The sequence below is a fragment of the Entelurus aequoreus genome, linkage group LG19 (genome assembly GCF_033978785.1).
Source record: "Entelurus aequoreus isolate RoL-2023_Sb linkage group LG19, RoL_Eaeq_v1.1, whole genome shotgun sequence".
NCBI classification, from domain to species: Eukaryota; Metazoa; Chordata; class Actinopteri; order Syngnathiformes; family Syngnathidae; genus Entelurus; species Entelurus aequoreus.
In genome coordinates this window covers 50,341,775-50,354,274 of record NC_084749.1, presented here as the reverse complement: position 1 = coordinate 50,354,274, position 12,500 = coordinate 50,341,775, and the positions used below count along the sequence as shown (strand labels likewise).

The window sequence follows — 12,500 nt, the reverse complement described above, 5'->3', positions numbered from 1 at the left end:
TTCACACTAAGATTATCCACCAAAAAAAATCGTCTATTCATTATTATTATTATAATTATTGTTATTGTGAGAATGTCCAAACACACAATACAATTCTCCACAAAGAATCATTTATTTATTATTAATATTGATATTAATATTAATATTAATATTATTGTGTGAATGTACAAATATTCACACAACAAGATTATCCACCAAAAAATTATCTATTTATTATTATTATTATTTATTTATTTTTTGTTATTGTGAGAATGTCCAAACACACAATACGATTCTCCACCAAAGAATCATTGATTTATTATTATTATTAATTGTATTGTTATTATTATTATTATTATTATTATTATTGTTATTAATATTATTATTATTAATGTGTGAATGTACAAATATTCACAAAATAAGATTATCCACCAAAAAATCATCTATTTATTATTATTATTATTATTATTATTATTATTATTGTTATTGTGAGAATGTCCAAACACACAATATGATTCTTCACCAAATAATCATTTATTTATTATTATTATTATTAATATTAATATTATCATTAATAATATGTGAATATTTGTACATTCACACAATAAGATTATCCACCAAAAAATCATCTATTTATTATTATTATTATTATTATTATTATTATTATTATTATTGTGTGAATGTAAAGAACATGATGTCATGGCTGTCTTGAGTTTCCAATCATTTCTACAACTCTTATTTGTTTGTGATGTAGTGATTGGAGCACATACTTGTTGCTCACAAAAAACATTCATGAAGTTTGCTTCTTTGATGAATTTATTATGTGTCTACTGAAAATGTGAGGGTGAAAAGTATACATACAGCAATGTTAATATTTGCTTCCTTGGCAAGTTGACCTGCAATAAGGCGCTTTTGGTAGCCATCCACAAGCTTCTGCTTGACCACTTGACCACTAAATTGCTGCAGTTCAGCTAAATGTGTTGCTTTTCTGACATGGACTTGTTTCTTCAGCATTGTCCACACCTTTAAGTCAGAACATTCTAAAACCTTCATTGTAGCCTGATTTAGCCATTCCTTTACCACTTTTGAGGTGTGTTTGGGGTCATTGTCCTGTTGGAACACCCAACAAGACCCAACCTCCGGGCTGTAGTTACTGACCGTGGGTTTCTGAAGTGTTCCTGAGCCCATGTGGCGATATCCTTTACACACCGATGTGGCTTTTTGATGCAGTAGCGCCTGAGGGATCCAAAGTGTGTAATATCATGGCTTACCTGCAGGGATTTCTCCTGATTCTCCGAACCTTTTGATGATATTACGGAGCGTAGATGGTGAAATCCCTAAATTCGTTGTTGAGAAATGTTGTCCTTAAACAATTTGCTCAGGCATTTGTTGACAAAGTGGTGACCCTCGCCCCGTCCTTGTTTGTGAATGACTGAGCATTTCATGGAAGCTGCTTTTATACCCAATCATGGCACCCACCTGTTCCCAATTAGCCTGTCCACCTGTGGGATGTTCCAAATAAGTCTTTGATGAGCATTCCTCAACTTTCTCACTCTTTTTTGCCACGTGTGCCAGCTTTTTTGAAACATGTTGCAGGCATCAAATTCCAAATGAGCTAATATTTGCAAAAAAGAACAAAGTTTCTCAGTGTGAACATGAAATAGCTTGTCTTTGCAGTCTATTCAATTGAATATAAGTTGAAAAGGATTTGTTGCATTCTCTTTTTATTTACCATTTACACAACGTGACAACTTCACTGGGTTTGGCTTGTGTATGAATGTGTATACATATACAGTATGTGTGTATATATGTTAATATATATGTTTATATACATGTATGTGTGTATATAAGTGTATGTATACATATATGTATGTATGTAAGTGTAAAAATGATGCTAAAAATGATGTAAAACAATCTAAATTCCTCCAATAAAGCTAATAATTTAAGGGCATTTTCTACTTTTAACCATTTTCCAAGACGCATGATTGACAAGCTTTCATTGACGTGCACTTCCTGTTTCCTCCCATTGCTTCCTGCAGGCCGCATGCATTGGAAGCCAGCAGTCAAGCCCACCAAAACAAGCCCCGCCCCCTCCGTGTCTCCGACCCCCTCCGGACCAATCAGACGCTCCATCTCCTGTCCCCGCTCCATCGCGTCCTTGTCGTCGCCCGGTGAAGTGCGAGCTCCGTCCACAAGACCCGCCTCTCACGTCGCCACGCTCGCGCGGCCCGGCTCCGCCACGCTGCGCTCTCATTCGCTGAGTCGCAGTGGCTCCGCCCACCGGGTGCCGCACAGCAACAGCTTGGGAACCATCCAGTCCAGCATGGTGAGGTTTCACGCACACACACACACACACGCACACACACACACACACACACACACACACACACACACACACACACACACACACACACACACGCACACACACACACACAAAGTCCCCGCTTCAATATTCAAAGTAAGTTGAGACGTCCGTCAAAATAACTTTCTTCATTAAATCATTTTTTACAACTTTCCTCTGGCAAGATTACACTCCAAGATTTACAACTTCAATAATGTACTTCTTATACACCCTAATAGTTTTTATTACTCCACACTAACTTTTTCATTGGATTTGTTGGATTTTATTTCATGTTTTAATATTGTCACAGTTCAGTATGGAAGCTTCTTTACGCCACAAAACAAGAAATACCTCAATGGTAAGTCATAACTAGGAGATAAAAAGTCAAAGTTATGAGATAAAAAGTCATAGTTATGAGATTAAAAAAAATCTAAATTATGAGATTAAAAAGTCAAAGTTATGAGATTCCGAAAAAAATAAAAATAATAATAATTTCCCCTCGGGGATTAATACAGTACTTCTGATTATGATTATGATTTAAAAAAATCGAAGTTACGAGATAAAAAGTCAAAGATATGAGATAAAAAGTCATAACTATGAGATAAAAAGTCAAAGTTATGAGATAAAAAGTCTTAATTAGGAGATACAAAGTCAAAGTTATGAGATAAAAAGTCATAGTTATGAGATTAAAAAATCCAAATAATGAGATTCCGAAAAAAATAAAATAATAACAATTTCCCCTCGGGCATTAATAAAGTACTTCTGATTATGATTATGATTTTGATAAATCGAAGTTCTGCGATGAGGTGGCGACTTGTCCAGGGTGTACCCCGCCTTCCGCCCGATTGTAGCTGAGATAGGCTCCAGCGCCCCCCGCGACCCCGAAGGGAATAAGCGGTAGAAAATGGATGGATGGATAAATCGAAGTTACGAGATAAAAAGTCAAAGTTATGAGATAAAAAGTCATAATTAGGAGATAAAAAGTGGAAGTTATGAGATAAAACGTCATAACTACGAGATAAAAAGTCCTAATTATGAGATAAAAAGTCAAAATGATGATATAAAAAGTCTTAATTATGAGATAAAAAGTCAAAAATTATGAGATTAAAAAGTCCTAATTAGGAGATACAAAGTCAACGTTATGAGATAAAAATTCAAAGTTATGAGATAAAAAGTCTTAATTATGAGATAAAAAAGTAAAAAATTATGAGATAAAAAGTCCTAATTAGGAGATACAAAGTCAAAATTATCAGATTAAAAAGTCAAAGTTATGAGATTCCGAAAAAAATAAAATAAATAATAATCATAATAATTTCCCCTCAGGGATTAATAAAGTACTTCTGATTAGGATTAGGATTCTGATAAATCAAAGTTACGAGATAAAAAGTCAAAGATATGAGATAAAAAGTCATAACTATGAGATAAAATGTCAAAGTTATGAGATATCAGTATATATCAGTATCAATATAGTATATCAGTATATATTATATACTGTATATATAATATGTATATATTACATATGTGTTATATTTTATATTTCTACTAAGGTACTTTTTTAGTCTACTTGATACATTTTGTTTTCGCCCTCTTTTTGTGCCCTTGTGTGCATTATCCTTTCCATCCTTATCCTTTCCAACCTTTGGAACTGAGCTACTGTGTGGAACAATTTCAATAAAGTTTGTCTAATCTAATAACAAGTCCAAATTATGAGATAAAAAGTCTTAATTAGGAGATAACAAGTCTTAATTAGGAGATAAAAAGTTACAATTATGAGATAAAAAGTCTTAATTAGGAGATAAAAAGTTACAATTATGAGAGAAAAAGTCAAAGCTAAGAGAGAAAAAGTCGAAGTTATGAGATCAAAAGTCAAAGATATGAGATCAAAAGTCAAAATTATGAGATCAAAAGTCAAAGTTATGAGATAAAAAGTCAAAGTTATAAGATAAAAAGTGTACGTTATGAGATAAAAAGTCGAAGTTGTGAGATAAAAAGTCAGTTATGAGATAAAAAGTCAAAGTTATGAGATAAAAAGTCAAAGATATGAGATAAAAAGTCAAAATTATGAGATAGAAAGTCAAAGTTATGAGATTAAAAAGTCTTAAGTAGGAGATAAAAAGTTAAAATGGTGACAGAAAAAGTCAAAGTTATGAGAAAAAAAAAGTCAAAGTTATGACAGAAAAAGTCAAAGTTGTGAGATAAAAAGTCAAAGATATGAGATAAAAAGTCAAAGATATGAGATAAAAAGTCAAAATTATGAGATAAAAAGTCCAAGTTATGAGATAAAAAGTCAAAGTTATGAGATAAAAAGTCCAAGTTATGAGATAAAAAGTCAATGTTATGAGATAAAAAGTCAATCTTATGAGATAAAAAATCGAAGATATGAGATAAAAAGTCGAAGTTGTGAGATGAAGTCAGTTATGAAATAAAAAAATCAAAGATATGAGATAAAAAGTTAAAATTATGATATGAAAAGTCAAAGTTATGAAATAAAAAGTCAAAGATATGGGATAAAAAGTCAGTTATAAGATAAAAAAAGTAGAAGTAATGAGATAAAAAGTCGAATTTATGAGATAAAAAGTTAAAAATATGAGATAAAAAGTCAAAATTATGAGATAAAAAGTCGAAGTTCTGAGATAAAATGTCAAAGATATGAGATAAAAAGTTAAAATTATGAGATAAAAAGTCAAAATTATGAGATAAAAAGTCGAAGTTATATAAGCCACTCCCACAGAATTTTTGACAAAAATATATATTTTCCATATATTAGCCGCACTGAGTCACAGATATATATATGAATTTACTGAGGAATTTGTGAAAGTGGAACAATACAAAAAGAATGTAAGTTAATAATACTAACACAGACACTTGTAAACATGTTAGCATGTTAGCTAATGCTAACGACGCTGGCTTCATTACATTACGATAGCGCACACAAATATGCATGAAAACACTCCTACAGACATTTAGTAAGTAAGAATAGTTTTAGTTATATTGTAAAACTTACAAACGTTGCTCGGAGTGACGAATGAAGAATCCGTACGAGTAAAAACGCTATGGATGGCTAGAAGACGGAACGGCACTTCTACTTACGGTTTAAAACTTTAAAAAGCAGGAATTCACATTTGCCCGCAGTGAGCAAAGTCAATCAAAAGATGGCGCCACAGCACAAACATACCTCTTTAGTGTTTTTACCAGGTTTTTTTTTTACTATTTGCATTACAGCGAGAAAAAAATCCATAAATTAGCTGCACCATTTTTGTTTGCCGCAGGGTACAAAGCGTAGGAAATAAGTAGCGGTAATTGTTTTATTGAATATAGTGATTATATTATATGTTTGATTTGTCAGGGCGATCCACTAATCAACCTGAGGAGTCAAGAGCAGGAGGCGGAGCTTGTGCGTCAAACACTGACTGCTCTCATGGCCATGAGGATACGATTTCCCGGTAAAACGGAGGAGGAGGCGGAGTCAGTGCTGGATGAGGTGGGTGGAGCACATCTTATTGTCTTCTCTGTGCGACAATAATGTTTGTTGACGCTTTAGCAACTGGAGACTAAAGATGCAAACAATAGGAAGTGTCAACACCACCAACACCACCAAGAAGCCCCTCTGAGGTCTGATGCCACCACTGTGAATGTTGGAAAGCACTTTAGATGTTAGTCGTATCCTAATGTTGACCACACCTTCTCGCCGTGGCCCCAACATTGGACGGCGAAACGCCAACGCGTCGTAACGGTCCTCGCTAGCGGCTAACGTCCTTCCACAGTGCAGCTTCCAGGATGGGATTAGTTACAATGTTATTTTTATACCGTTAAAAAAGAAGAAGCATAACCGAAAAGCAAAGAAACAAAATCATGAAAACAATAAAAGTGTACAAAAATATGAATATTGGCATCAAAAACATTCACCACAAATATTGTATTTTTTCAATGTTTGTATTTATTTGTTGCCAATACAACTTTTTCTACAAAGTCAATTTTTTTAAATACCAAATGTTACAGCTAGCATTTTAGCATGCTAACACTAGCATGCTAGATTTAAAAACCAGGTATACACCTCAGGGTCATATGTTTCAACATGTCCCTAAAGCTAACTGTAAGCATGCTATTATTAGCATGGTACTGTTAGCATGCTCACTTGGACTTGTTTCTTCAGCATTGTCCACAGGTTTAAGCCAGGACTTTGGGAAGGCCATTCTCAAACCTTCATTCTAGCCTGATTTAGCCATTCCTTTACCACTTTTGACCGGTGTTTGGGGGTCATTGTGGTCACCTGCTTCACTGCAGCTTGCTTTCTGATCAGCAGGGGCTTGTATGCAGGAATTAGAATCACAGATCGATGGTCCGAGGAGCCGAGGTGGGGACGGGGTTGCAGCTTTAAACGCATGCTTAATATTGCGGTGCATGCTTAATATTGCTGTACACCATGTCCGGCATGCTTCCACCCCGGGGTGCGAAATTCACATATTGATAAAAATGGGGGAACACAGTTTTCATGTTAGCTTGATTAAAGTCTCCTGCCACTAATGCAACGAAATTTCATTCTTATCTGTACTGTATAGTTCAAATTTGAATGACAGTAAAAAGGAAGGCTAAGTCTAATTGTCCTGTTGGAACACCCACCTGCGCCCAAGACCCAACCTCCGGGCTGATGATTTTAGCTTGTCCTGAAGAATTTGGAGCTAATCCTCCTTTTTCATTGTCCCATTTAAAGCAGCAGTTCCATTGGCAGCAAAACAGGCCCAGAGCATAATACTACCACCACCATGCTTGACGGTAGGGCTGGTGTTCCTGGGATTAAAGGCCTCACCTTTTCTCCTCCAAACATATTGCTGGGTATTGTGGCCAAACAGCTCCATTTTAGTTCCATCTGACATCACATGGACAAAGATAAGACCTTCTGGAGGAAAGTTCTGTGGTCAGATGGAACAAAAATAAAAAAAAAGAGATTTTAAAACTGGTGTAATGTGAGCCCGCCTTCTGGCCTGGTCATGACGCTTCAGCACCGCGTGACTGTCCCGGATCTTTGGTGACGCCACAACTTTGTGTCGGCAGATCCTTGACCAGTGGAAACATCACAAGGCGAAGGTGGCGTCCTACTGGCTGGTCAAGCTGGACTCCACCAAGCAACGCAAGGTCAGTCTCAAGATTCTCTTCTCACCGCACAATGTTTGACCTCCACTTCTTCAGGGAGCACAACGGGACAAAAAGATGCTTTTGTCTGGAAAAACAACTTTTTGCACTTGCGATATTGTGGCCGGTACGATGTCAGCATGTTCATGCAGTACTTGTGGCTGCTTTTGTAGTACTTGTACACACTACATGTACTTTGTTATGATGCAGTACATAGAAGTGTACTATTTACTTCTCAGGACCATTTGCACGTAAGCATTCATTTCAGTTTGTCCTAGGCGTGTTACCGTAGTCAGGAAGTAGTCTTTGCCATTACGCTGTCTTTTGCCGAGTCCATCAAAGTGTTAATACTGTAAGTAATGTACTTATTGCACAGCAGCGGTTCGAATAGAGTTTTAGTTTTCATTACCGAATTTGGAGGTGTTGATATCGCCATGTAACACCTCTAATGCTAAGTGGTAGCATGTGTATGGTATATCCAATGTAAATTAGCATCAAGCTAGCACATTTGTTTTAATGCATTTCCTTCATGTTGAAATGTCACAGACAACTTACTTTGTCTTTCATGTAACTTGTATTGAAATACTTTATTTCTGTTTATTCTCTTTTTACAGTGTTTTAAAGTAAATACTCTTAAATGGCGGTATATGTATATACATTTGTGTATATATGTATATACACATGTGTATGTGTATATATGTAGATATGCGTGTTTATGTATATATACATGTGTATGTGTATATATGTAGATATGCGTATGTATATATACATGTGTATGTGTATATATGTAGATATGCGTGTTTATGTATATATACATGTGTATGTGTATATATGTACATATGCGTATGCATATATACATGTGTATGTGTATATATGTAGATATGCGTGTTTATGTATATATACATGTGTATGTGTATATATGTAGATATGCGTGTTTATGTATATATACATGTGTATGTGTATATATGTAGATATGCGTGTTTATGTATATATACATGTGTATGTGTATATATGTAGATATGCGTGTTTATGTATATATACATGTGTAAGTGTATATATGTAGATATGCGTAGGTATATATACATGTATATGTGTATATATGTAGATATGCGTGTTTATGTATATATACATGTGTATGTGTATATATGTACATATGCGTATGTGTATATATGTAGATATGCGTGTTTATGTATATATACATGTATATGTGTATATATGTAGATATGCGTGTTTATGTATATATACATGTGTATGTGTATATATGTACATATGCGTATGTATATATACATGTGTATGTGTATATATGTAGATATGCGTGTTTATGTATATATACATGTGTATGTGTATATATGTACATATGCGTATGTGTATATATGTAGATATGCGTGTTTATGTATATATACATGTATATGTGTATATATGTAGATATGCGTGTTTATGTATATATACATGTGTATGTGTATGTATTTATATATACATGTATATATGTAGATATGCATGTTTATGTATATATACATGTGTATGTGTATATATGTAGATACACATATACATATACATACGCATATCTACATATATACACATACACATGTATATATACATAAACACGCATATATACACATACACATGTATATATAAAGTTAATATATAATTATAATATTTTGATATCCATTTAATATTATTATATCTATATAAATACACACTATTATATATATATAAATACATACTATTATATGTACAGTATATATATATATATATATATATATATATATATATATATATATATATATATATATATATATATATATATATATATACACACTGTATATAAGCTCAGTATGTATTTATATATACATTTAATAATATTAAATGGATATCTAAAAAAATCTAATTAGATATTAACATTGTGTGAAAGTTGGACTCCTACATTGTTTACTTCCATAATGACCTCCTTAAAGTTTTGTAATCAATCCTAAAAATGAAGCATGTAAAATGCAGCAAACATGGATAATTGTGGCGAGTTGAGTATTTCCCCACAAAGTTGAGTGAGCAGGTGGTGTCATGTGTGTGTTGGCTTGTTTGGATTGGGTAATATTCCTTAATAAATCCTCCCGAGCCAAAGTGAAGACAGTGGTTTGGACATCCATGATTTAGATGAACAGGCGGTATAGCTCGGTTGGTAGAGCAGCCGTGCCAGCAACTTGAGGGTTGCAGGTTCGATCCCCGCTTCCGCCATCCTAGTCACTGCCGTTGTGTCCTTGGGCAAGATACTTTACCCACCTGCTCCCAGTGCCACCCACACTGGTTTAAATGTAACTTAGATATTGGGTTTCACTATGTAAAGCACTTTGAGTCACTTGAGAAAAAGTGCTATATAAATGTAATTCACTTCACTTCACTAACAGACAGGAGTGAAGAAGAAGTAGAAGTTGTTCATATATTTACTGTACACTTCCAAAATGAAACAAAACAAGCTCATTTCCCACAGATATAATCCTCCACCTGTTCTTTGATATCTGACATCCCATGTAGATATCTGCTCAGAACACCCCGATTTGTTGATGTTTGGTTGTAACATGTGACTGTTTTGGCACTGAAGTGTCGTGGTCAAACATGCATAATGAAGTGTCGTGGTGAAAGATGCATAATGAAGAGCATGCTAATTAACAGCTGCATCCTATCAGGCTAAGAGAGAAAGCAGACAAAGCCTGACCTCCTTCTCCCAGCTACATCCTCCCTGGAGGATGCTGAGGCCTTTCTAGGCCCGCTGGGAGATGTAGTCTTCCAACACTTCTCATTGTTGTTGCATTTTTATTGAGAGTTTAGGTCATTAGAAATGATCCTTTAAGCACATCCAAGACGCTTCTTCTCACACACCCACAACCACTGGATCTTTTCCTCATCATTATGCTACTAACATTTGAAAGCCACCTTCATGGAAAGTATATATATATATATATATATATATATATATATATATATATATATATATATATATATATATATATATATATATATGTACATGCACGCACACACACTCATATATATACATATATCTCGATATATATATATATACACTTATATAGAATAGAATAGAATGGACTTTATAGTCATTATATTTGCATATAACGAGATTAAGGACTCCAACTTAAGGTATGGTAGTGGGAACAAATATGGGGTAAAAATACATTAAATTACACAACAGGTAATGAAGAAAAAACTAACAATTGAAATAAACAGACTACCATCCAATAAAAATAATAAGCAATCCTGTACAATATACAAAACACTATAGAAATACAAAATACTGTACAATATACAGAACAAGACAAGAGTACCGGAGTAATAAATAACAATCAGTGTCGGACGTATTGCACTTGAAGGGTAATATTGCACAGTAGGGTATTAGGGTATGATATTGTATAGGAGTGAATTATTATTATAAGTTAGAGTTCAAGATGGTGACAGCTCTGGGAAAGAAGCTGTCCCTGAGCCTGTTTGTTCTGGCTCTGATGCACCTGTAACGCCTGCCCCATGGTAGCAGGTGGAACAGGTGGAAGCCAGGGTGTGTGCTGTCCTTGGTGATGCTTTTTGCTCTGTTGAGGCAGCGGGAGTTGTGTAAAGCCTTCAGGGAGGGGAGGGGGCAGCCCAGGATTTTTTGTGCATATTATATATATATACATATACATATTATATTAATATAATGGATGTATAATTAATAATCAATATAATTGTCTATTAAGAGTATGTGAAAGTTTGACTCCTACATTGTTTACTTCCATGACAACATCCTTAAAATGTTGTAATCAATCAGCAATCTCCAGCAGCTAAAATGTGCCCAACATGGATAAGTGTGGAGTGTTGTGCATGTTTCCCATCATGCATTGTCATTGATTTAAACGGGGTGTTCTGAATAGTGCATGGATGTTCTTTTTTTTACGATATGCACAATTTGTGTAATATTGGCATATTTTTATTTTTTTTGCACCATGACTAGGGAAGGTTGTTTGCATTGGGGTCGCACAGGTAAATGCTGTGCTCGGCTTCATTCGCACCGTGATAAGGGGTCATCAGCCTGAATTAATCACGTCGTCCACCAGATGGCGACCAAGCAGCAGCCTGTAACTTGACTTTTTAAAAGTCACGACCCCCCGCCGGCCAAATTGAAGACGTAGTTTGCACACCCCTGCTTTACATTTTAGTCAACATTGACTGTCATTTTAAGGAAGTGAGTCTGTATGTGCCCACATAGGGACGGATACTGGTCAGACATTGTAACACAACACCTGTGGAAATAGTCAAGTGTGGGAATGATGACCTTTGAAGTGAAAAGCCATTACAGCCAAAAGCCAGATCAAAACATCTGACACAAACAAATACGAGGCGCATGTCCACGTCCTCAAAGGATGGCAGGGAAAGAGAAGAAGTTGTGAGAGGGCGCCCAGTAGGCGTGTCCCTAATGATGCCATCTCACAGCCGCCCACCTTTGTTGGGCTTTGGAGTGCAGCCGCCTAACGAGCAGCAGGCACGGGTCACACATGCCAGCTCATAACCATAACCAAGCACGCGTGTGTGTGTGTGTGTGTGTGTGTGTGTGTGTGTGTGTGTGTGTGTGTGTGTGTGTGTGTGTGTGTGTGTGTGTGTGTGTGTGTGTGTGTGTGTGTGTGTGTGTGTGTGTGTGTGTGTGTGTGTGTGTGTGTGTGTGTGTGTGTGTGTGTGTGTGTGTGTGTGCTCATCTATCAGTTTGTCTGACAGCGTGTACATGCGTCCCGCTCAAGGCAAATCTTGTCTGGTCCCGCCACAAACACACCCCCACACACACAAACACACACACACACACACACGCACACACACACACACACACACACACACACACACACACACACACACACACACACACACACACACACACACACACACACACTCCAGCTGACAGGCCCATCAGTAATGAGGAGGCAGGAATCAGACGTCCAAAAAGCCGCAGCACGGCTCTCTGATAGGAGGCGAGGAAAGGAAGAAAGGTGAGGGAGAGATGGAGCGTGTCCTCATATTC

The 12,500-nt window shown here is 35.8% G+C and overlaps 1 protein-coding gene across 1 annotated transcript in view; it reads left to right on the top strand.

Annotated features, from left to right (window-relative positions):
* Positions 1 to 12,500, top strand: part of LOC133634980 (tubulin polyglutamylase TTLL7-like) — a 120,647-nt gene that overhangs the window by 75,151 nt on the left and 32,996 nt on the right. The window contains exons 10-12 of the mRNA XM_062027640.1: positions 2,019 to 2,305; positions 5,667 to 5,801; positions 7,373 to 7,453. Of these exons, the coding sequence (XP_061883624.1) occupies positions 2,019 to 2,305; positions 5,667 to 5,801; positions 7,373 to 7,453 (503 nt within the window). The remainder of the gene's footprint in view (positions 1 to 2,018; positions 2,306 to 5,666; positions 5,802 to 7,372; positions 7,454 to 12,500) is intronic.